The following is a 22,644-nucleotide window of genomic DNA, read 5'->3' as shown; positions in this document are numbered from 1 at the left end:
ACACACACATACATATATATATAATATATATATAATATGTATGTGTGTGTGTGTGTGTATATATATATATATATATATATATATATATATATATATATATATATATATATATATATATATATACTCCAATTTCCAATTCATCTCAATGGCAAAAATTAGTTAGTTATATTAGTTTAAGTTTGTACATATATATCCATATCGTTTCACTGTGCTAAATAAAGGAAACTTCAGCCGCATTGTAGCGCCTCCCACGAAGCGTCTGTAAAAGCTGATCTGAGATCAGGGTTACATGACTCTTTCATTGGCACTAAAGAAAAGGATACGTAACGTTACTTCCGGTAGCAGTAAGCTGTGCAGTGAGTCAGGGAACATCGTCGTTTGACAGTGGTCTTATTTTGAGAGCTATTTCAAACGTCTTTTGTTGCAGAAGTGTTAGTGTCGCGTCACTGTCCACAGGAGGAGGGTCTCTCTGGTCTGCGGTCAAGGACGAAATAAAACCGGTTCTGCTGCATTGTAGGACGCTCATTTATCTCTAGCCGGACATTATTCTCTCGTTGTTTCACGCCATTTAATGACTTTTTAATTTATCTTCGATTCGTAGGCAAGTTTGACACTTCCGCTTCACGGGAGATAAACAACGTTCGGCAAGAAATAGAAGCATTTCGGCCTGGTCATCATCATGTTGCTGCGTAAAGTTACTCAAAGTCCTGCGATCTGCAGCTCTGTCCTCCGTCTGCAGCCAGCTATTACAGGGTGAGACTTGTTGTCTTCATTCAGGTCGAACAAGGTTATTATCTTTAACTAAAACAAAATCTATTTTCGTTAACTGAAGATAAAAATAATCGGATAAACTGAAACTAACTTAAACAGATTAAATTGATTCCCAAGTGAGCTAAATGAAATAGATATCTAGATATAAAATAGAAATAGATCTTTAGCGCTTGATACTTATTTACTTAACTCACCTTTTAGACATAAAGCTAACACAGTTATGTAGGAAATCGGTTAAGGTAAATTTGACTTCAAAATGACGACACTGACTATAAAATCAAGTATTTTGGGAAGTATTTGTAATAAATAAAAATGATGTCATTTAGCTTAAAAATTACTGGAAGTGCAACTAAAATTGACAGTAAAATAGAAACTAAAACTAATTAAAAAAAAAAAAAAATCTAACTTATAATAACATTGCTATCTAGATAAATGCCATTGTATCAAGTTATGTGCTTTAAATACAATATATCACTGTATAATATGACTTTTTTTGCTTTTCAGAGCTCAGCGCCAAACTGGGGCTCTTGTGGCAGTGCAGAATGCTCGTCTTTATTCAAGCCAAGCTGCAGAGGTGAGACTGCCATGTCTATAATGTATTCATTATTATTTTTTCAAACATATAGGTTATGTCACAGAGTCAGTTTAACTACTTTGTGACCAGAAGTCACACAACAGATCATGCTGTAGCCAATCCAGGCAGGTCCCATGGAAAAAAAACAGGTGCTTGTCCTCAGACACCCATTAATATAAATCTGGAGTAAAGTTCACGCTCAGTTCACATGACACGCGGAAGCTTGGCACTAGGCGTATTGCCATGTGGTCTTATATGTTACGTAAATATTGTGTTTGACCTACACTAAATCTGATCGCCACGTGATTGAATAAATATTTTAAGATGGTAGTGAAAATGTGAAATGTTCTTATGATTGATTCAGTATTTCCAGTATTTGTATGTTGTGTATGAGGACTTTATTTGTTTGTGTGTGTGAGGGAAGGTTTATAAGGGAAGGTTATATGATCCTTGTCATTGCTCTTTGCTCTACTTGGCAGCCTTTTTTTTGCCACAATGTCAAGCCATGGAAATCTTTACATGTCACTTTGTCATATTGTCCTTGAACCCTCTTAAATTGAAAAGGGTTTTAAGCAGAAGAGCTTAGGAAGCTCTGACCATACCAAATGCAAATGTGAACTCATTCTCATTCATCTAGTTAATTATTTTAGAATGACTTTCATTTAAACCAATGAAATAAGTCATAAGCAAGATTAGCCTAATGGTTGTTCAAAATGGAATACTGTAGATTTCTCTGCAATTTTCTTACATGCATATAAACAAACTGATAACTTGCTCTTATTATTTTAACCAAGGCTGTTCTGGACAAGAATGCGGTTAGCGGCAGCGCCACCATGACAGCTGAGAAGGTTGATAAGACGGCCCTTAATGTGGTACGTGAGCGTTATGCACACACTGCTCAATTTATGCCCTGATTTTCATTTTCTGACAGTTTTGTGGATATGGAGGACAAATGCCCGAAATCGGAGGCAAATTGGTGCTCGTTCACATGAGTGACAATCACGTAGTATGTATGATCTCAGAGTCAAGCAGTGTGAAATGTTTTGATTGGAAATTACATTGTCTACGGCCTGCAGCCAATGAGAACGCAAGATGCAAGGGAAAGATCAGGGGGAAGCTGCGTCCAAAATCACATACTGTATAGTAGGTACTATGTTTGATTTGAAACTCACTTTGAGACTGTTAAAAACAAAAAACAAAAAAAAAGTTCTATATAGTATGAATGCGCGTAGTATAAATGTAATCCGGATGTACTACATCCACCATGTTGTCAGTGTCATGTGACCTACGGCATCAGTTGCGTTGCTTCACCTCCATTCACAAATCCTCTTCCATGGCCTCATGGGATAGTAAAATGTCCATTGAATGCACACTTCAGAATCTCGCCAGATGTAGTAGGTCATCCAGGTAGTTTTTGCTTACTGTTTTATGAATACTATGAATTTGAATAGTATGGAAGTAGGCATATTCGTACGGATATTCTTTTGCTGCAAATCGACGCACGGACAACTTGGATCACAAGCTTCTTGCATGCATAATTTTAACAAGAAGAAATCAAGTCTCACACGAGAACTGCTGTCTCGCGCGTGATCCTACGTTGTTTCTTCTATCAATTCTGTCGCGTGTTTGGTTGTGAAATGTAGTTTGTAGACCAGACAGAGTTTCTGCGATTCTTCCTATTGAAATATTGTGTAATGTGTGACACACTGTCGCCGATCCATCATGTTATGTGTACACAACAGCAACTAAATGGTACCCTAGGCCCAGACAGTTGTGTAGTGTGAGAAGAACAGCAATCTGATGACTTTGTAAATCATGCAGTCTGTACCCGGCATTATGTGCTGGATTCAGACAGATTGTGCATTTACTCCATGTGTTGATTTCAGAGGCAAACTTATAATAACTACAAATGCTACTTTCTATTCTCTTGAGATATTTTTAGAAGATTTATAAGACAAATGTTATGCCACATGCTTTCATGACTTTTCTGTAATATAGAGACAGTATTGTTTTTTTTATAATGAGAGGCTCACAACTGTCTTTTTCCCTCAGGAGTCAAAATCTTTTGCTGTGAACATGTTTAAAGGGCAAATCAGTACTTCTCAGGTGTTCCCCTTCCCCTCAGGTAACTCCAAAGTTTTTTTGCCTGCGCCAAAAGATATTTTAGATAGGTTGCTTTGATATCGCTCAGTGTTATTTTGTTGTCGTCAGATGTTATATTTGCCAAAATTGGAAAATGTTGAATTAAACTGTTAATTAAATTTTTTTTTAACATTGATGTTAGGCTTTGTTGTATTGTTGCTGTTCTTTATACTCACACTTCAGTGTTTCACAGTGTGTTTACTGTCATTTTTGCCCTGAATCATTTTTCATTCACCCTTGTAGTGCTCAATGAAGAGCAGTCACAGTTCCTCAAGGAGTTGGTTGGGCCGTGCAGTAAGTTTTTTGAAGTAAGTTTAATTCACCTACATTTCTGTTTTAGAATAGTTCTGTTTTATAGACTGATTTCCTTAAATATTTAAAAACACTTAGAGTACATATCATTGAAAACTCAAACAATGAGTGACCAAATTAAGCACAAATTATATCTTGATGAAGCGTCCCATAACAAGATTTTGATACAGTCCACCTTTACAATAAAGATATTTAAAGCTTCTGGATCTCATTACTAAAGCATTATTAGCATTACTAATGTTTTAATATATTATACTAAAATGTTATGTTTACTACATATAAATATTAAGCAGCACAGCAGTTTTTTATTAACGTTAATAAATGTTTCTTAAGAATCAAATCAGCATATTAGAATGATCTCTGAAGAATTGTGACACTGAAGATCACAGGAATAAATTACATTTTACAAAATATTGACATAGAAAGTTATTTTGAATTGTAATAATTTCACAATTTTTTTTTATATGTATATATATACACACACGCACACATACAATATTGACAGTTTATTAGAAATATGACAGAAAAAGTTTGCTACTATCAGTTTGCTATGGGAGAATACTATACCGGAAGCTCATGTGGAACTGGTATTTTAGTGAAAATACATAGGCATGTGTAGATTTTTTTTCACCTTCTTTGCAATGTACCAATGTGGGTTTCCAGGAGGTGAATGACCCCATGAAGAACGATGCACTGGAGAAGGTGGAGGAACACACAATGGAAGGCCTGAAGGAGATGGGAGCTTTTGGTCTTCAGGTGCCTGCAGATCTTGGTGGCGTTGGCCTTACCAACACACAGGTAAAATCGCAGATCCATTTGGGTGGGAGGCAGACACATAAACAAGCTGAAGCATAGAGCCACGCAGAATTTAATGCTTATGCCTGCTCTGTTTGCAGTACGCCAGGCTGGTGGAGATTGTTGGGATGCATGATCTGGGTGTGGGCATCACTCTTGGAGCCCATCAGTCCATTGGCTTCAAGGGCATCCTGCTTTTTGGTAACCCCCAGCAGAAAGAGAAGTACCTTCCAAAGCTGGCCACTGGTGAGTGAGCTTAAGTATGTCTGATAATTAAAGAGCACACACTACCACTGCTGCAATGTTTATTAGTGACTTTAACTTAGCATATATTAGAGCTGCACGATTATTTGTTAAAAGATCTCAATCTCGATTCAAACACCCACGCAATCTCATTCTTAAGTGACAACGATTTGCCTGTGTGTATTAAACCTTTGACAAAATCACACCGGAACATAAAAATCTGCATCAACACTGCCTCTGACCCAGAGAGAGCATATATGAAGCGGCTTCAAAAAGAGTCTTTTCAACCACACAGTATCGTTATTTCTGTTACATATATTCACATTATCACAGAAGTACTGGGATAAAAGATTATAGTTCAGATATAAACACTGATGTCTCCAGAAGTGATTAAATGATTGTATTGATTACATTGTTATGCCACCAGGTGGTGACAAGTGGCTGTTAAAAAATATTTGTCATTGAATCATTTATTCAAGAGATTCATTCAAAAACATTTTGTCAGAGCCAACATTTTATTTTGTTTAGTTGTCTGTTCATAATCGTGGAAGAATCGTGATCTCTATTTGAAACAAACAAACAAAAAAAACGTGATTCTCAATTTATTCCGAATCATGCAGCTCTAGCATATATTTTAGGAATAGTCATAACATTTGTGCATATTTTGCATATTTGTGCATATGAATTCTTGTATTGCCAGTGTGGGGCTCAATTTGATAGGTTTATGCTTTTATTAATGAGCATTTCATCCTGTATTATAAAAAAAGACATTGTATGTATGTCAGTCAGAAAATAAGTCAAAGTAGGCCACAAATATTCCAAATAGGCCTGTCATGTGGAAAATTGTGTGACTATGATTTAAAAGTCGATTATTAATATGTAATACACTTCATAAAATGCATGACTTTTTTTTTAAAAGCATTGTAAACAAATATTGTGCAAGGGGTATGACAAATTAAATTTTATTTTAATGTTTACATACAGTAGTGGCCAAAAGTGATTTATTCAAATATTATAAAAAATTTGTTAAAGATTTTGTAAGTAGTTTTTTTTTGTGTAGTTGTGCTTGGAGTAAGTTATTTATGATAACATGATGTAACATACCAAGTTGTGTGGACATAATTTTTGGCCAGACTGTAATACAAAGAAATTATGAACACATGCAAAAACAAGAGAGAACCAACAAAATATTAATAACTGATTATGTTGTATTCAATGTATGCTTTTTCTTGTCAGCTTTTTGTTTTTCTATGCAATTTTTTGCATAGTAAAATAAAACCCGTAGCTGTAGTTTGCTTTTTTTGCCAAATAATTTTGTCAGATAAATACCTTAACCAAGTTTAGTGTTTTGTTTCTTCCCTCATATTTAAAATATTAAAAATTATTAATATATAAAATGTTTTCCTCATATTTTGGTGGTTTAATCAAACTTGTAGGGTCATTAAAAACAAATATCCCCTCGGACATCACTTTTGCAAGTTTACAAAACATTTACAAATGTTTAAAATATGTTTGTTTTTGGTCCACTATCTTTAGTCTTAATTCATTGTTGATTTTGTAGAACCTGTCTATTATATTATAGTAATAAAAGAACCAGCAAAAACTAGAAACTTAACCTGAAGTGCAAAATTGCAGCTCTTTTCACAAATATTTATATATATATATATATATATAGTGGCGACCATTAATCTTAATACTATCTTTAGATGTTGAATCGTAACCGTGTGCTGTGTGTTTTTGGTAGGAGAGAACATTGCTGCCTTCTGTCTTACTGAACCAGCGAGCGGTTCTGATGCAGCCTCCATTAAAACCAATGCAGTTCGCTCCCCCTGCGGCCAGTACTACACCCTGAATGGAAGCAAGATCTGGATCAGGTGTGTGTGTGTGTTTTTGTGATTTATGAGGACACAAATATGTATAATGACATGGGTATTACACTGGTATTACGATGTAAACATGAAATATGAGTCCTCATATTTAAAATAGCTTTAAAAACATACTAAACAATGTTTTATTAAAAATGTAAAAATGCAGAATGTTTTATGTGATGGGTAGGTTTAGGTGTATGGGGTAGTGCAGGGGGATAGAATGTATAGTTTGTACAGTATAAAAACCATTACACCTATGGAATGTCCTCACTTTGATTAGCAAAACAAACCTGTGTGTGTGTGTGTGTGTGTGTGTGTGTTTGTGTGGTCTGGTCTTACCATTAACAAATACACACATCATGTAGACACGTGTCAGTGTTTTCACACCTTTTGTGGCCACTAGGGGGCATCATGACTGAACATATCACAGGCTGGTCTACTTCCACTTAAAAATGGTTGGATGATGTCACCTTACTATTAATCACCTCTCTCAGCTGCAGAGAGGTGTTTCTGGTCCCTGAGCCATTTGTGTGCTTGTGGGGGGGTTTTCTTATCTTGGTATGACAGTGCATTGTTTGTATTACAGTTATCTGTATCTTTCATGTGTATTCTGCATTGAAATCTAGGAATAACCCAAGAAATTTCACAGTGCATTTTAGCCTATGAGTAACTAAATATACTAAGTTAGGTAGTGTGAAGAACTGTTATAATTAGTGGAGCTTAGCAAGCATTACAGTTTTTATTGCTCTTACTTGGTGCTAGAGGGATTTTCTAAACACCAACTTTACATAATGAACGTTTCCACGCTTGTCTTAAATTGTTATATTGTATTGCAGGGGTCTTCAATAGGGGTCAATTATTGTTTGATGTCAAAGAGGGGGAAAAAAAAAAAAAGAAACAAAGGAAAAACGTTTGCAAAGCTCAAAGTCAAAGCTAGAAGACATTAAAGTTCAGTTGTTGTTTTTAAAGTCTGGAATATGTTATTATTTTTTAGGCTTAGAATGTGCACTTTTATACAATGGATCCTTTTCACAGACTGTGATGACGTGTTTCCACAGTTATTAACATCGAAAGTCAAGTGGCTTTTATATATATATATATATATATATATATATATATATATATATATATATATATATATATATATAATAATATATTTTTTTTTTTAGTTTTTAAAAATGTAATATACTTTCTGTTATATTACTCTGGCAATAAAATACAAAAAATGAATGAACATTTCTGCAAGGGTGTTTCTAATACAACGGCTGATGGAGTGACGGCAAATTTGACAACATTCTCTATTCTGTCTGACGCAATCAATCTCTATATTTTCCCCCTCTTTTGAAAAGTCGTGGAAACGCCATCCTAGATTTGTTCCTTTTGCTATTGGAGCAAATGGGGATACAAAAATGATATTTGCTGTCATCTCCCATTCACTACTATAGAAGTTTACCCAACTATGATGACTTTCGCTTCTGAGAACCGCAGAAATATGAAAAAGGTCCATATTTAACATGTATCTTTTTGTCCACCAAGGCCTACAAAAGGATGAAGACCCACATATATTAGATTGTTAATAAGAAGGTTCTGTTCTTCTTCTATTCTTAGTAATGGAGGTATTGCTGAGATCTTCACCGTGTTTGCAAAGACTCCTGTAAAGGATGAGAAGACTGGAGAGATGAAGGACAAAATCACAGCGTTTATTGTGGAGAGGAGCTTTGGAGGAGTCACACAGTTAGTATTTTTTTTTTTTTTCTTAACATGTACCTTTAATCACCTTTCTAATCAGTCATGCTTTGATTTGACATTCTCGTTGACCGTTTCCACTTTCTTATCTTCATCTGTCTTTTCTCTTAATCTGTTGACCTTTCTTGACTAATTTCTACAGAAAACACACACAAATAAAAAAAACAACAGCAAATTAAAAGGGATAGTTGAAAAATGAAAATTATCCCATGATTTACTCACCCTCAAGCCATCCTAGGTGTATATGACTATCTTCTTTCAGATGAACACAATCGGAGATATATTTAAAAATATCTTTAGTCCTCCAAGGTTTATAATGGTTGTGAATGGGGGCTGCGTTTTGAAGTCCAAAATAATGCATCCATCCATAAAAATAAAAAAAAAGTAATTCATACGACTCCATGGGGTTAATAAAGGCCTTCTGAAGTGAAGTGATGCGTTTTTGTAAGAAAAAATATCTTTAAAACTTCAAATTCAAATAAGTAGCTTCTGGTGGACGACTGTACACAGAATGCGCAGGTCGATTTGCGGCGGAAGAGTAACCTTTGACCCGAACGCAATGACGCAATGACGAACACGGAGGCGCAGAGGATAGAGCAAAACAACTCACCGGTCATGGATTATAAGTCTAAAACGATAATTTTTTAAGAGATAAAATTGTAATGTTGACATGCACTCTCTGTAAAGCTGCTTTGAAACGATATGTATCTTGAAAAGCGCTATACAAATAAATGTGAATTGAATTGAATTGAATATTTCAGAGGATTTCGATACACGTGCGTAAAGGATTGTGTATCGCACAATTTTTCACGCACGCCCACAACATTTATACCACATGGTAGAACACCTCATTCTGCCAACTTTGCCTCTAGGACTGACGCTGTCCATCGAATTGTTGTTAAATATTGGAGATTATTTCAAAAACCAACTTTGGCAGACTATTCCTAGGTTTTTGGCTCAACCTCAATAACTGTTAAAAAGCTTTAAAAACCATATGTTTTCTTCAGTTGCAGCACGTTGAGCGTTGTGCTATTTGTAGCACGTTTCTGTATTTGGTTGCGTTGTGAGTATTTGCAGCACGGAACAAGCTGATGCAACGGCTAAGGAAGTTTCATCTTCAGAGCTCAAAAAATGCCCAATTCCACCTTCAGATCTCAGACCTATTATAAATACTGAAATGGCAAACTGAATAGGATAAATGTACAACAAACAAACTTTATAAAATCAATCCTGTGGTTGGTGCAAAACGTTGTGTCCAGTTTGAAAATCGCTGGGATCATATTATTTATACACGCTGTCGAATAGGGCACTCCAGGCTAACCCATATGTTTCTGTTAATGGGTGAAGATCCTCCTTTATTCCCTTTGTACCAGAATCCATTATCATTGAAGCATATTTTGATGGATTGTATTAGTTTGAAATCTGTTAGAACTCTTTTATGAAAATATTTTTAATGAAGTAAGGCCTGATTTAGTTTTAGAATTTTTATCTAAGATCAAATTTAAAAATCTAGTTTAATTTTTTTTTTTCTTTATTAAAAAAAAAAAAAAAATCTCATTCTCACCATAAATATAGCCAAAGTAGCTTGCATGGCGTTAAATCATAAACAAACGAACAAAAAAAATGTATTTGCAGCATGTGTTGTCAAACTGATGAAGATGTTTTTTTAATTTGCTGGTGTTTTTTTTTAATTTTTTTATTTGCATGTTTTCTTTAGTTGTGTTGCGTTGAGCTCTCTAGGCCCCTGTACAATTCACCTTTATCATCTTTTTCTTTCTTTCTCAGTGGTCCTCCTGAGAAAAAGATGGGTATCAAAGCATCTAACACGGCAGAGGTGTATTTTGAGAACGTGCGTGTCCCTGCGGATTGTGTACTTGGAGAGGTTGGAGGTGGATTCAAAGTGGCCATGAACATCCTCAACAACGGCCGCTTCGGGATGGCTGCCGCCCTCTCTGGTACGATGAAGGGTGTCATTGCCAAAGCGGTGCGTATGTATGCTAAAATGCATGTTATCAGATGCTTATTCATGTTTGTGAGTTGTTTGTTTCTGTCAGCATGTAATGTTGAACGGAGTTTTTCTTGCTTTCTTTTTCGTTTCCTCTTCTCTTACCTAGTTTGTCTAGCATGCTGTTTGTGAGCGCCAGTGTAAGGCCACATCCTCCCGCCTGCCGACACCCCTATCATCCTCACTTCCTCTACTTAATATGCAGGGAAATTCCTCAGCATATTGCACTGTCTTTGTGCTGAGCAGCATCTGAGCGGGTGTTGGCACACGTTTTACCACTTTGAATTTATACCGCTTATTTTTCTCGTGCTGAAAGTCATCACAGTAGACTCAAGCTGGTTTTTGAAAGTTGTAAAAGTTCTGATCAACTACAGCTTAAAATGCACAGCATGTCGCTTTAAAAGCATTGGCCAAATGCAGAAATGCAAATGAAACTTTAGCTAAAACCAAAGCAATTCTTAAATTTGTTTTTTTTAAAATAAATCAATGTATACCAAAACAGAATGCACTTTTAGCTATATGTTCTCATGAAATGAGCTGTTGCTGAGTGATTGTGGGCTACAGCAGTTTTCTCACAGAGGGAGGGGGTAGATTTCTCAACAGCCTCTGTGAGTTTTTTTTATTATTTTTTTTAAACCACAGGCATTTTTGTTTGACTCTGTGTTTGTGTATCCGTCTCAGACCAGGAACCAAGCGTAGTCCTTTTCCACTGCGTTACACTCACCCTATGGGCCTTCAGTTAGTTTGTTCTTAGGTCATATTCAAAAAGCAAGTGTCAAGGACGCATATACTGAAAACTGTATCCTAATGTTACTTGATATGTTCTTTCACGTATTTGCATATAGTTTTCAAATTGCCAAGTTAAAATTCCAGTCAAATTGCCCCATCAATGCATTTCATTCCCACAATAATTCCAGCAGTTTTTTTTTTTTTTTTTTTTTTAAATATATGAGCGTTTTTTGCACATACTGTTTTAGAGAAATCATCATTTTTCATGCTATTAATTCCAAAACATCTCACTTCTTTATTTTGATCTTTTATTTTGATGAGTTCAGTTCACCAAATTAGCTAAAAACAAACTTTATATTTCCCCTTTTTTTCTCACAGGTCGACCATGCTGCTAACCGGACCCAATTTGGCAACAAGATCCACAACTATGGTGCCATTCAGGAAAAAATGGCCAGAATGGCCATGCTTCAGTATGTGACAGAGGTGAGCTTACCTACTGCTTTGCCTTGACTTTCCCTTCTGGGAACAAGGAAGTCTTGAGTCACACTGAACACTGACTGACAACTATTTATAGACTCAAACAAACATAGCTTTTGTTTAATCAAATACATTTAAAGTGCCCCATTATGTTTTTTCAAATATTACCTTTCATGCAGTTTGTGAATGTAAAAGGTCTGCAAAGTTTAAAAGTTCAAAGAGCACGACAAATAAAGTTATTGTCTCCTGAAAGAAAGAATCGAAGCTACCGGAGCTGAAATTCAGGTATGGTTATAGGTATTTAGTTTCCAACACGCGCTGTAAGCCGTAGACCAATCACAACAGACTGGGCCATCTGACCGATCAGAGCAGAGTAGGCTCTTGGAAAAGAGGGGTTTTGAGCAGTGGTCGCCAACCTGTCGATCGCGATCGACTGGTAGATCTTTATCACTGTCCCAGTAGCTCCCGAAAATAACAGAAATATGAGTACAAAAAGACATTACATTTCTCCAGTGTCTGTACTGTATTTTAGTATTTATTTTTCTGTTATTTTCGGGAGATACTAGGACAGCGATAAAGGTAAATAGCCCACATCATGCCTGAGTCTGTAAACGGCCGTTAAGAGGCCAGAGGCGCTGAAGACGGACGCAAAGAGGAGAAAATTCTGTAGCAGGCAGAGCAGCTCACTGTTCACGATGCTCGAAATATAAGAAGAAAATATAAATTTTGATTTGGGGGTGAGGGGTTATATGAATGTATCTCTGAAGGGAACTTACCGTCTTCAGAAAAGTTTCGATGGAGATGGCATTTTATTTTCCTCTTACCTCTGAATAAAGTAGCTATTTATAAGCGCAGTGCTGCTTTGTTTACAGCAGTAACCAAGGAAACGCTGTATCACTGCTCTTCCATAAGCGCCACCTGCTTTTTTTAGAGAGTGAATTTGCATCTCATTTGCAAGTTTTTGTTTCATGCTTTTTTTGTGTAGCAAATAATTTAACAAAAATAAAGTCAGACCGTTCTGTTTTTGCTTTAAATCTTCAAAAACAACTGCTCATGCAACGTGTGTAGCATCTTTGTTTGGATCGAGATTAAAATGCAGTGGTTACCTCTAATTTGAAATAGCTAGATATTTTTCCTTATAATAATAATAATAATAATAATAATACTAATAAAAATATCTGCAACCAGTATCGGAATCGGCCAATTTGCTTGTAAAAATAAATAAATAAATCCGAATCTGAATTGGCCATGATAAAATACTAAATACAATCTGGGCTGTCTTTTTCTATCAATTCTTCAATAGGTAGATCTTGTCTTTCATAAAGGTCGAGGTCAGGGATCTTGGCCTTAAAAAGGTTGGTGAACACTGGTTTAGAGAGACTGAATCTTCTAAAGAACCGTTTTCAGACTCTTTGAGAAATGAGGTGATGTGCAATGTATAGCTGCTTTTCCAAATGTTTTTTGACCATCGATGCATGTATATCTATTGTAGGAGACCTTCAAAACAAAATTAGTAACCGTTAAAGTAGGATAATAGGGGCACTTTAAGCAAATTTATACAATCCAAAGACAAAGCATCTCTAATGGTCAACATGCTCTTTATGGACTTTGCGATATCAGCACTTTAGCTTTGCACTTGTAGAGTTCAGTGCATGAATGTCTTACTTCCACGTGGCTTAGAGGAAGTGTTAGCTTCTCCTTAATTTCAGTGTGATTTTACAGGGTCACGTGGCCAGAGTCTAAAAATACACTGGCCTTTTCCCATCTGTTGTCTTTCCATGTTTGTTTTCCATTACATTAAGCAGTTTGTTTGTTCTGAAGATTTTTAATGGTGGTTTCTCATTTTTTCCCCTCCTTTTATCTTTTCTCCATGGATTTAGTCTATGGCTTACATGGTTAGTGGGAACATGGACAGCGGAGCCACAGAGTTCCAGATTGAGGCAGCCATTAGTAAAATCTTTGCCTCCGTAAGTGTTCAACCCACTTGTACTAGTTTTTCGTACTTATTTCAGCCCACATTCATATTCTAGGAATTTCTAGGATCAAATACCTGATGTGATGTTAGAATAAGAATAAGTGCAAATTTACCATATTGCTTGATTTTCCTCTAGGAAGCAGCTTGGTTGGTGACAGACGAATGCATTCAGATTATGGGTGGAATGGGATTCATGAAGGTGAGTGTGCGTGTGTAGCGAATGCATTGTGATTGGATTTTTAAAATGTATTCTGGGATGTTTAAGTCAAGCTTAATTTATTTGTATAGCACTTTTCACAGTACACATCATTTCAAAGCAGCTTACAGAAAGGCATACTGTTATGTCTATAATGCCTTAATGCTTTAACAAAGTTTTAGAGCTAGGCGATATGGTGATCGTGTAAATGATCCTCCAGATTTAGATGTAGCTATATTATATATCAATGCAACAGCGTCTCAAGCACACGTCTGAGTGCTTGAATGTAATTAAGAGAGAGTAATACTACTCGGTTTTGATCAAAGATGTTTGTCAGCTTTCTCACAAACCAGACTCTGTCGGGCTGGAAGTCTAATTTTGGCGCAATAGTGTTGCAACATAATAGTGTCTGCATTGTGACTCAAAGTGTGAATATTCAGAAACACCAACTGTGTGGGTAATCACCCTCATCAAGGCCTAAATGTTCTGTCCTGGGGGTGGTGGAAAAACTGGAGGTGTCTTGCAAAGGAAGACCTCAGCAATAACATGATTGGTTAGCGAGGGGAGGACACGGCTGTGGTAACCTTTCACGCTGCAACACAAAACCATACACAGCTAAAACTGGTCTTTGCTGAATGTAGGTCACGTCTGCACGTTGACTGTGTGGTTATGTTTGTTTTCTCGTGTCAGTTGGGATGCTACACATGACAAAGTACAACCCCATATCCAAAAAAGTTGGGACATTTTGTAAAATGGAATAAAATCAAGAATCTGTGATTTGTTCATTTTCTTTAACCTTTATTTAACTGACAAAAGCACAAAGAAAAGATTTTCAATGCTTTTACTGACCAAGTTAATTGTATTTTGTAAATATAAACTTTTTGATTTGATGGCTGCAACACACTCCAAAAAAGTTGGGACAGAGGCATGTTTACTACTGTCACATTACCTTTCCTTTTAATGACACTTTTTAATTATTTGAGAATTGAGGATACTAAATGTTGCAGTTTTGCAAGTGGAATTTTTGCCCAATCTCGCCTGATACAAGACAGCTGCCCAACAGTTTGTGGTAGTTATTGTCTGATTCTCATTTTCTTGATGGGCCAAGCATTTTCAATAAGAGACAGATCTGGACTGCAGGTGCACAGTCAAACACATCCCTTCTACAGTGTAGAGTGTTTTTGCATGTGCAGAATGAGGCCTGGCATTGTTTTGCTTCCCAGGAAAGATGTCATCTTAATGGCAGTTCATATCTCTGTACAATCCCAATATTTGCACCTCCGCATCAATGGTTCCTTCACACAAATGCAAGTCACCCATGCCGTTTGCACTGATGCACCTCCATACCGTGAAAAATGTTTGCTTTTGCATCTGTCGCCGATGAAAAGTGTGGATGGTCCCTTTCATCTTTGGGACTGAGAACTCGATGCCTGTTTTTTCCAAAAACATGCTGAAGTGGACTCATCTGACCACAGCATGCATTTCCACTGTCTTTTGGACCATCTGAGATGAGCTCTGGTTCAGCATCTCTGTATACAGGTGCTGGTCATATAATTAGAATATCATCAAAAAGTTGATTTATTTCACTAATTCCATTCAAAAAGTGAAACTTGTATATTATATTCATTCATTACACACAGACTGATATATTTCAAATGTTTATTTCTTTTAATTTTGATGATTATAACTGACAACTAAGGAAAATCCCAAATTCAGTATCTCAGAAAATTAGAATATTGTGAAAAGGTTCAATATTGAAGACACCTGGTGCCACACTCTAATCAGCTAATTAACTCAAAACACCTGCAAAGGCCTTTAAATGGTCTCTCAGTCTAGTTCTGTAGGCTGCACAATCATGGGGAAGACTGCTGACTTGACAGTTGTCCAAAAGACGACCATTGACACCTTGCACAAGGAGGGCAAGACACAAAAGGTCATTGCAAAAGCCAGCCTGACTGTTCACAGAGCTCTGTGTCCAAGCACATTAATAGAGAGGCGAAGGGAAGGAAAAGATGTGGTAGAAAAAAGTGTACAAGCAATAGGGATAACCGCACCCTGGAGAGGATTGTGAAACAAAAATGTGGGGGAGATTCACAAAGAGTGGACTGCAGCTGGAGTCAGTGCTTCAAGAACCACTACGCACAGACGTATGCAAGACATGGGTTTCAGCTGTCGCATTCCTTGTGTCAAGCCACTCTTGAACAACAGACAGCGTCAGAAGCGTCTCGCCTGGGCTAAAGACAAAAAGGACTGGACTGCTGTTGAGTGGTCCAAAGTTATGTTCTCTGATGAAAGTAAATTTTGCATTTCCTTTGGAAATCAGGGTCCCAGAGTCTGGAGGAAGAGAGGAGAGGCACACAATCCACGTTGCTTGAGGTCCAGTGTAAAGTTTCCACAGTCAGTGATGGTTTGGGGTGCCATGTCATCTGCTGGTGTTGGTCCACTGTGTTTTCTGAGGTCCAAGGTCAACGCAGCCGTATACCAGGAAGTTTTAGAGCACTTCATGCTTCCTGCTGCTGACCAACTTTATGGAGATGCAGATTTCATTTTCCAACAGGACTTGGCACCTGCACACAGTGCCAAAGCTACCAGTACCTGGTTTAAGGACCATGGTATCCCTGTTCTTAATTGGCCAGCAAACTCGCCTGACCTTATTGTGAAGAGGAAGATGCGATATGCCAGACCCAACAATGCAGAAGAGCTGAAGGCCACTATCAGAGCAACCTGGGCTCTTATAACACCTGAGCAGTGCCACAGACTGATCGACTCCATGCCACGCTGCATTGCTGCAGTAATTCAGGCAAAAGGAGCCCCAACTAAGTATTGAGTGCTGTACATGCTCATACTTTTCATGTTCATACTTTTCAGTTGGCCAAGATTTCTAAAAATCCTTTCTTTGTATTGGTCTTAAGTAATATTCTAATTTTCTGAGATACTGAATTTGGGATTTTCCTTAGTTGTCAGTTATAATCATCAAAATTAAAAGAAATAAACATTTGAAATATATCAGTCTGTGTGTAATGAATGAATATAATATACAAGTTTCACTTTTTGAATGGAATTAGTGAAATAAATTAACTTTTTGATGATATTCTAATTATATGACCAGCACCTGTAGAACTGTATAGATTTCTCTTTGTGTAACAGAGATTTAAATTGCATTTCTTGATGCATCATCAGACTGTTAAGTGACAACAGTTTTCCACAGTACTCCCAAGCCCGTGTGGTTATTTCATCACAGCGGCATGATGGTTTCTCATGCAATGCCTTCTGAGGGGTCAGAGGTCACACACATTCAACAGAGGTTTCCTGCCTTGCCTTACATGGGCCACGTTTCCACCGAACTTTTTTTCCCAGGGAATTTTTTTTCCCCCCAGACATGTTGCTGTCTGCGTCTCCATCGCAGTGTAAAGTAAATTAGTCCAGTGACGTAGGATTACACGTGACTTTCCGGTTCCCGCTGGATTTCATCCTCCACATATAAGCTTAATAAAGCCTGAACCTCGTCGGCGGTCCATCTGTCATATTTTTTAAACTCCATGGTTGATTCGAATAGCAAACAACTCTTTCTGCACGCACTGCAACAGACTTTTAAAAATGGTGGTTGAAATATAATGCTGCATGGAGTCAACTAATCAGCATGTACTTCCTCATGAACAGGGACTTTCTGAGGGGGGGGTGGGGTGGGGGGGGGGGGGATTTTTACCCGGAACTTCATTTAGACCCTGGTCCCTGCGATCAAAACTCACCAACTACCACCCCAAAGTAACTTATTCCTGGGGAAAGTTCCACTGCTATGGACTAGGATTTCTCAGGATTCCCTGAATCTTTTCAAAATATTTGCATGGTAGATGGGTGAAAGACCTAAATACTTTGCAATCTTGCATTGAGAAATTTGATTTTTGGATTGTTTGACAATTCTCTCATAAAATTTGGCACAAAGTGGTGAGCCATGACCCCAGTTTTTGTTGGATGCTCCTTTTATACCCAATAATGATACCCTTACCTAATATTCACCTGCTAGTTGTGGACTGTTTCAAAACAGTTTATCTTGGATATTCTGTAATCTTTTCACTTTTATTTTGCCTCTGTCCCAACTTTTTTGAAGTGTGTTGCAGCCATAAAAAATTTGTTTATATTTGCCAGTGAAAACTTTTGGGAATTTTTTTTCTTTGTGCTTTTGTCAGTTAAATAAATAAAAAAAGTTGTAGTTCTTCCAGCATGAAGATCTTACATGAGCAAAATGTGCAGATGCAGACAACTTGATCAACATCAAGCAGTCAAGCTAATTTCTAGAGAAGTCTCATCAGTTCCTCTTTATCTTTTTGTGGGCTACTCTTCAGTCAGATAAGAATGCTCTCTGCTCCACTTTTTTTATTGTTATACATCAACACACATATGCCAGTCAAAAGATGTTTTTAATGTTTTTGATATTACAATTTAAAAAAACTTTTATATTTTGTTATATATTTCAAAATGTCATTTATCCCTGTGATGTAAAGCTGAATTATCAGCATCATTACTCCAGTCTTCAGTGTCACATGATCCTTCATGAACCTTCAGAAATCATTCTAATATGCTGATTCTCAAGAACCTTTTTATCAAGAAAGCAATTTCTTATCATCAGTGTTAAAAACAGTTGTGCTGACTAATGTTTGTGTTGAAACAAGATAAGACTACGTTTCAAAAGTTGGGGTAAGATTTCAAAAAAAAAAAAAAAAAGATGATTTTTTTTTTTTTTTTTTTCACAAGGATGCATTAAATAGATCAAAAGTGACAAAAACATTTATAATGTTACAAAAGATTATCTATTAAACTTTATATTCATCAAGGAATCTTGAAAAAAAAAAAAACATGTATCATGGTTTCCGTAAAATATATTAAGCAACAAAAACTGTTGTCAATATTGATGATAATAAGAACCATTATTAATAATTAAACACCAATAATATTTGATAATAGAGCACCAAATCAGCATATTAGAATGATTTCTGAAGGATCATGTGACCCTGACGACTAGAGTAATTTTTTTTAAAAAAATTGTAAAATATAAAATAATTTTATAATATTTTTGTTTTACTGTATTTTGGTGTCTTAGTGAACCATGTTTTTCACATGTATTTGGTAATTTCTCGAAGTGTGCTGAACTAAAAGAATAAATTGATTATTTTTGTGGTATTTTGACAGTGTCATACTCACTGTACAAAATGTTATTGATGCAGGATGCTGGTGTGGAAAGGATATTGAGGGACTTGCGAATTTTCAGAATCTTTGAGGGTACCAATGACATCCTGCGACTGTTCGTAGCGCTCAACGGCTTCCAGGTAAAAGGAGAATGAAAACACTGCTGAGAACATAACTGCCTGTCTTACAGCTTCCTGTACTGCAAAACCACCTAAAACATGTGTGGTTGTTGACATCTGGCACTGCTATAAATTGGCCTTGGTTTTTGCTAGTGCACATTTTTTTTATGCAAACACAGAATTTGAATTACATTTGCATATGTGTGTCCTGTTTGGTAGAATGCAGGCAATCAGCTGAAGAGCTTGCAGAAAGCTCTAAAAAACCCTTTTGGTAATGCTGGAATGTTGGCGGGTGAAATCACAAAGAGAGCCAAGAGGTTAGACCTTCATATCTCTTAAAAACACTCTTGCAAGACATTTGTGTTGTTTTGCAGTTGCTTTGCATCAGCTTGATAAAAACCCTGGTCTATATCTCTCCGTCTCTGGCAGGAAGGCAGGCATGGGGACAGGACTGACCCTGCAGGGAATGGTCCATCCAGAGCTTAACCACAGTGGAGAATTGGTGAGATTAAACTAAAGCCATAGTGATTGGACAATACTGAGATGATGGAATGCTGGAACGATATTTACTCAGAAATAATACTATTAAACAGCCAGTAAACCAGCCAGAATCCCAAAGCCTAAAACCTTTTTCCCCCCCCCCTCTTAAAGACTGTTAAAGCCATTGAGCAGTTTGGAGCTGTTATTGAAGAGCTTCTTCTGAAACATGGAAAGAGAATCATTGGTGAGCGCTGTGTTTGTATTGTGCTGCTAGGTCTTTGCTAGATTATTTAATTTCAGCATGTAATAGAAAAAGAAATTTGCATGTTAAATCTTCCTGATTTGTCCTTATTGCATCTACTTGTCCTTATTACATCTAAAAAGCTTTTGTCAGGCTTCTGTATGAGCTTGTGGTTAGTACTTTTCTCATAGTGATTGGATGATTCTGTATGTGTGTTTTTTCAGATGAACAATTTGTTCTGAAGCGAGTTGCAGACTGTGCCATTGATCTGTACGCCATGGTTGTGGTCTTGTCCAGGTAAGCAATGTTGGGGTAACTCACTACAAGTAACGTGCATTAAGTAATTAGATTACTTTTTTGATGAGTAAAGTAATCCATTACTTTATAAAGTTACACATTAACATGTGAGTTACTTGTTTTAACATGTAATGCACATTACTTGTCAGTTTAATTAGTTTGCTTTTTTTTAATTAAAAATTAAAATTTTGAATTAAAATTCTCTTCTCATAGCATAGTCACACACTCATGCGTGCACGGCAAAAGACCAAAAGTAACAAAACGCATTACTTTGAACTTTCAATAAAAAGTGTTGTACAGTAGGCAATATAAACTATAATGTTAAGAGATCATTTGCATGGCATGCATAGCTCTAGGGGTCAGAAAATATTCTAAGTGTCCAGAGTATAATAAACGTGTTTTTAAAAGTAAATGAAGGTATATGTTATATAGGCTATGTTGTTGAATGCATTACTGCGTTCTCAGTAAAAAAAAAGAGAAAAAAAGAAAGAAAAAACACCTGCAAGGCCCGGACGAGTGAGCCTGGTGAGAAAAAAGTAATGCAAAAATAAATGTAAATCATTACTTTCCCTAAAAAGTAACTAAGTAACATAATTACTTACTGTTTTTAGGGAGTGACACCGTATTTTAACACATTAATTTTAAAATTAGCTTTCCCAGCACTGCAGGTAAGTTACAAAAAAGTATTTATTTGCATCACTATTACTATTCCTTATACTGAGGATAAGGGGGTTGTTTAAATACAAATCCAAAAACAGACATAAGGGTTACCTCAAATCCTGCAGCTTATAAAGGAAAGGTGTGCTGTTACTTTTTAATAAGCTACAATTGTCACCTGGAAGATGATAAAATCACATAGTAACGCCTGGCAACCACCCAACCTAACTGGAGTTTCCAGAAGTGCAAGGTGTCAGGATCTCATAGACTTAGGTTAGCTAAAGAATCCTAAAAAATGACCCCCACTTAATAAGAATCACAAGCTGAAGTGTTGTGAAATACATGAAGACTGTTTTTTTTTTTTTTTTATAGCCTTTATAGACAGACAGATTGAGAGGCATTTAATAATTTTTGACTTTTCAGTCCGAGTTAAATGACTTTTTTTGGCTCATTTTATCTGTAAAAGAAAAAGTACCTAATAATTCTGCAATAATTCTGCGTTTTTCATTTCCAGCCTTCATGAACAATTATATATCACTTTTATAAATGATTAAATACAATAGTAGTTATTAAGATTAATGTGGTTTGGAATTGGTAAGATGTGCCTGGAAAAAAAAAATATGATCAGAAAATCAACATACCTAATAATGCTGCGCACACTATATATTGCATTCAACATTTTATCAGTTCTTGCTCTCCTTGGGAATCAAACCCATGACCTTGGCATTGCTAGCACTGTGCTTTACTCATTGAAGGGAGATTAAAGAGGACCTATTATGCTTTTTTTTTTTTTTTTTTTTTTTTACATTTTCAACTTTCTTTGGTGTGTAATGTTGCTGTTTGAGCATGAAAAATGTCTGCAAAGTTACAAAGCACAGTCACTCCAAAGGGAGTTCTTCTCTATATTAGTGCGCACTGTTTCTGAACTCCCTGAAATGCCTCCATTATAGTCTTGAGTTTTCTTCCAGGAATGAACACGTCACTACATTCCTCATTTAAATAATTAAAAGCATAACCTAAATCAAGACTATGTAGAAGGGCACAATTGGTCCTCTTTAAATGGGAGATCATTCAGCTATACTGATACAACATTTTATACTTGTTTGAGTGTGTCTTCTCTTTTTCCTTTCTCAGAGCCTCCAGGTCTCTCAGCCAAGGTCACCCTTCTGCCCAGCATGAGAAGATGTTGTGTGAAACCTGGTGTACTGAGGTCAGTGTTCGTCCATTTAAAAAAAAAAAAAAAAATAATAATTAATTCTCCTCGTCCCATCTATAAGCATTAATCTATGATTTCTTTCCTTTAGGCCCATGAGAGAGTCATGCAGGACATCAAGTTCCTCAGGTCAGGGACGTCCAAGCAGATCTTCAAGAACCTACGTGCCATTTCTGCTGCTGTGGTAGAAAACGGAGGGGTGGTATCTCCTCATCCACTGGGCTTTTAAAGCTCTGGCTCCCATCAGCCAATCATGTCCTCTCTAATCAGTCTGTCACATGCACATATTTCTTTACCCAGACTGTGTGCTGCAATCGTTGACGAGTGGAATCTGTCACATTGTGTTCTTCGACCACAGGAGTGCTTTAATATTCCATATCAAAATATGTAAATGAATGAATAGGACGTGTAGAATATATATGAATAGGTGTACATCTGAAGATTGGATTTGTGTTAGTTTATAAGTTTAGTTTTTATATGTATATGCTTAAATAATAAAAAAGTGTAACATTGATCAGTGGTTAACAGATGCACTCTGAACGAAGCTCTTTTCAACTAAACTCTGTTCATTTGAGTTTTATATCACATCTATGTTTTTTTTTGTTTTTAAAAAAGGGACT

At 36.5% G+C, this 22,644-nt stretch overlaps 1 protein-coding gene across 1 annotated transcript; it reads left to right on the top strand.

Moving 5' to 3' along the window:
• Window positions 1–295: 295 nt before the first annotated feature.
• acadvl (acyl-CoA dehydrogenase very long chain) lies at window positions 296–22,538 on the top strand. The gene is made up of 21 exons (XM_051899882.1): window positions 296–513; window positions 602–753; window positions 1,276–1,345; window positions 2,140–2,217; window positions 3,398–3,470; window positions 3,731–3,795; window positions 4,463–4,597; window positions 4,696–4,840; window positions 6,582–6,711; window positions 8,314–8,439; window positions 10,237–10,435; window positions 11,564–11,668; window positions 13,543–13,629; window positions 13,774–13,836; window positions 19,056–19,157; window positions 19,356–19,453; window positions 19,566–19,638; window positions 19,788–19,860; window positions 20,082–20,154; window positions 21,946–22,021; window positions 22,116–22,538. Exons 2-21 carry the CDS (start codon window positions 680–682, stop codon window positions 22,251–22,253), a joined length of 1,983 nt encoding a protein of 660 aa, XP_051755842.1. The 5' UTR covers window positions 296–513; window positions 602–679; the 3' UTR covers window positions 22,254–22,538.
• Window positions 22,539–22,644: the final 106 nt, after the last annotated feature.

Source organism: Ctenopharyngodon idella, chromosome 7, assembly GCF_019924925.1.
Source record: "Ctenopharyngodon idella isolate HZGC_01 chromosome 7, HZGC01, whole genome shotgun sequence".
In the NCBI taxonomy this organism is placed as follows: Eukaryota; Metazoa; Chordata; class Actinopteri; order Cypriniformes; family Xenocyprididae; genus Ctenopharyngodon; species Ctenopharyngodon idella.
This window is presented reverse-complemented; position numbering and strand designations above follow the sequence as displayed.

Bases quoted from the DNA above. Each gene is read 5' to 3' on its own strand.
- acadvl (XM_051899882.1), top strand. From the start codon at position 680: ATGTTGCTGCGTAAAGTTACTCAAAGTCCTGCGATCTGCAGCTCTGTC. The intron at 10,436-11,563 runs GTGCGTATGTAT...TTTTTCTCACAG, and splicing joins AGGGTGTCATTGCCAAAGCG to GTCGACCATGCTGCTAACCG. The intron at 19,158-19,355 runs GTAAAAGGAGAA...CCTGTTTGGTAG, and splicing joins TAGCGCTCAACGGCTTCCAG to AATGCAGGCAATCAGCTGAA.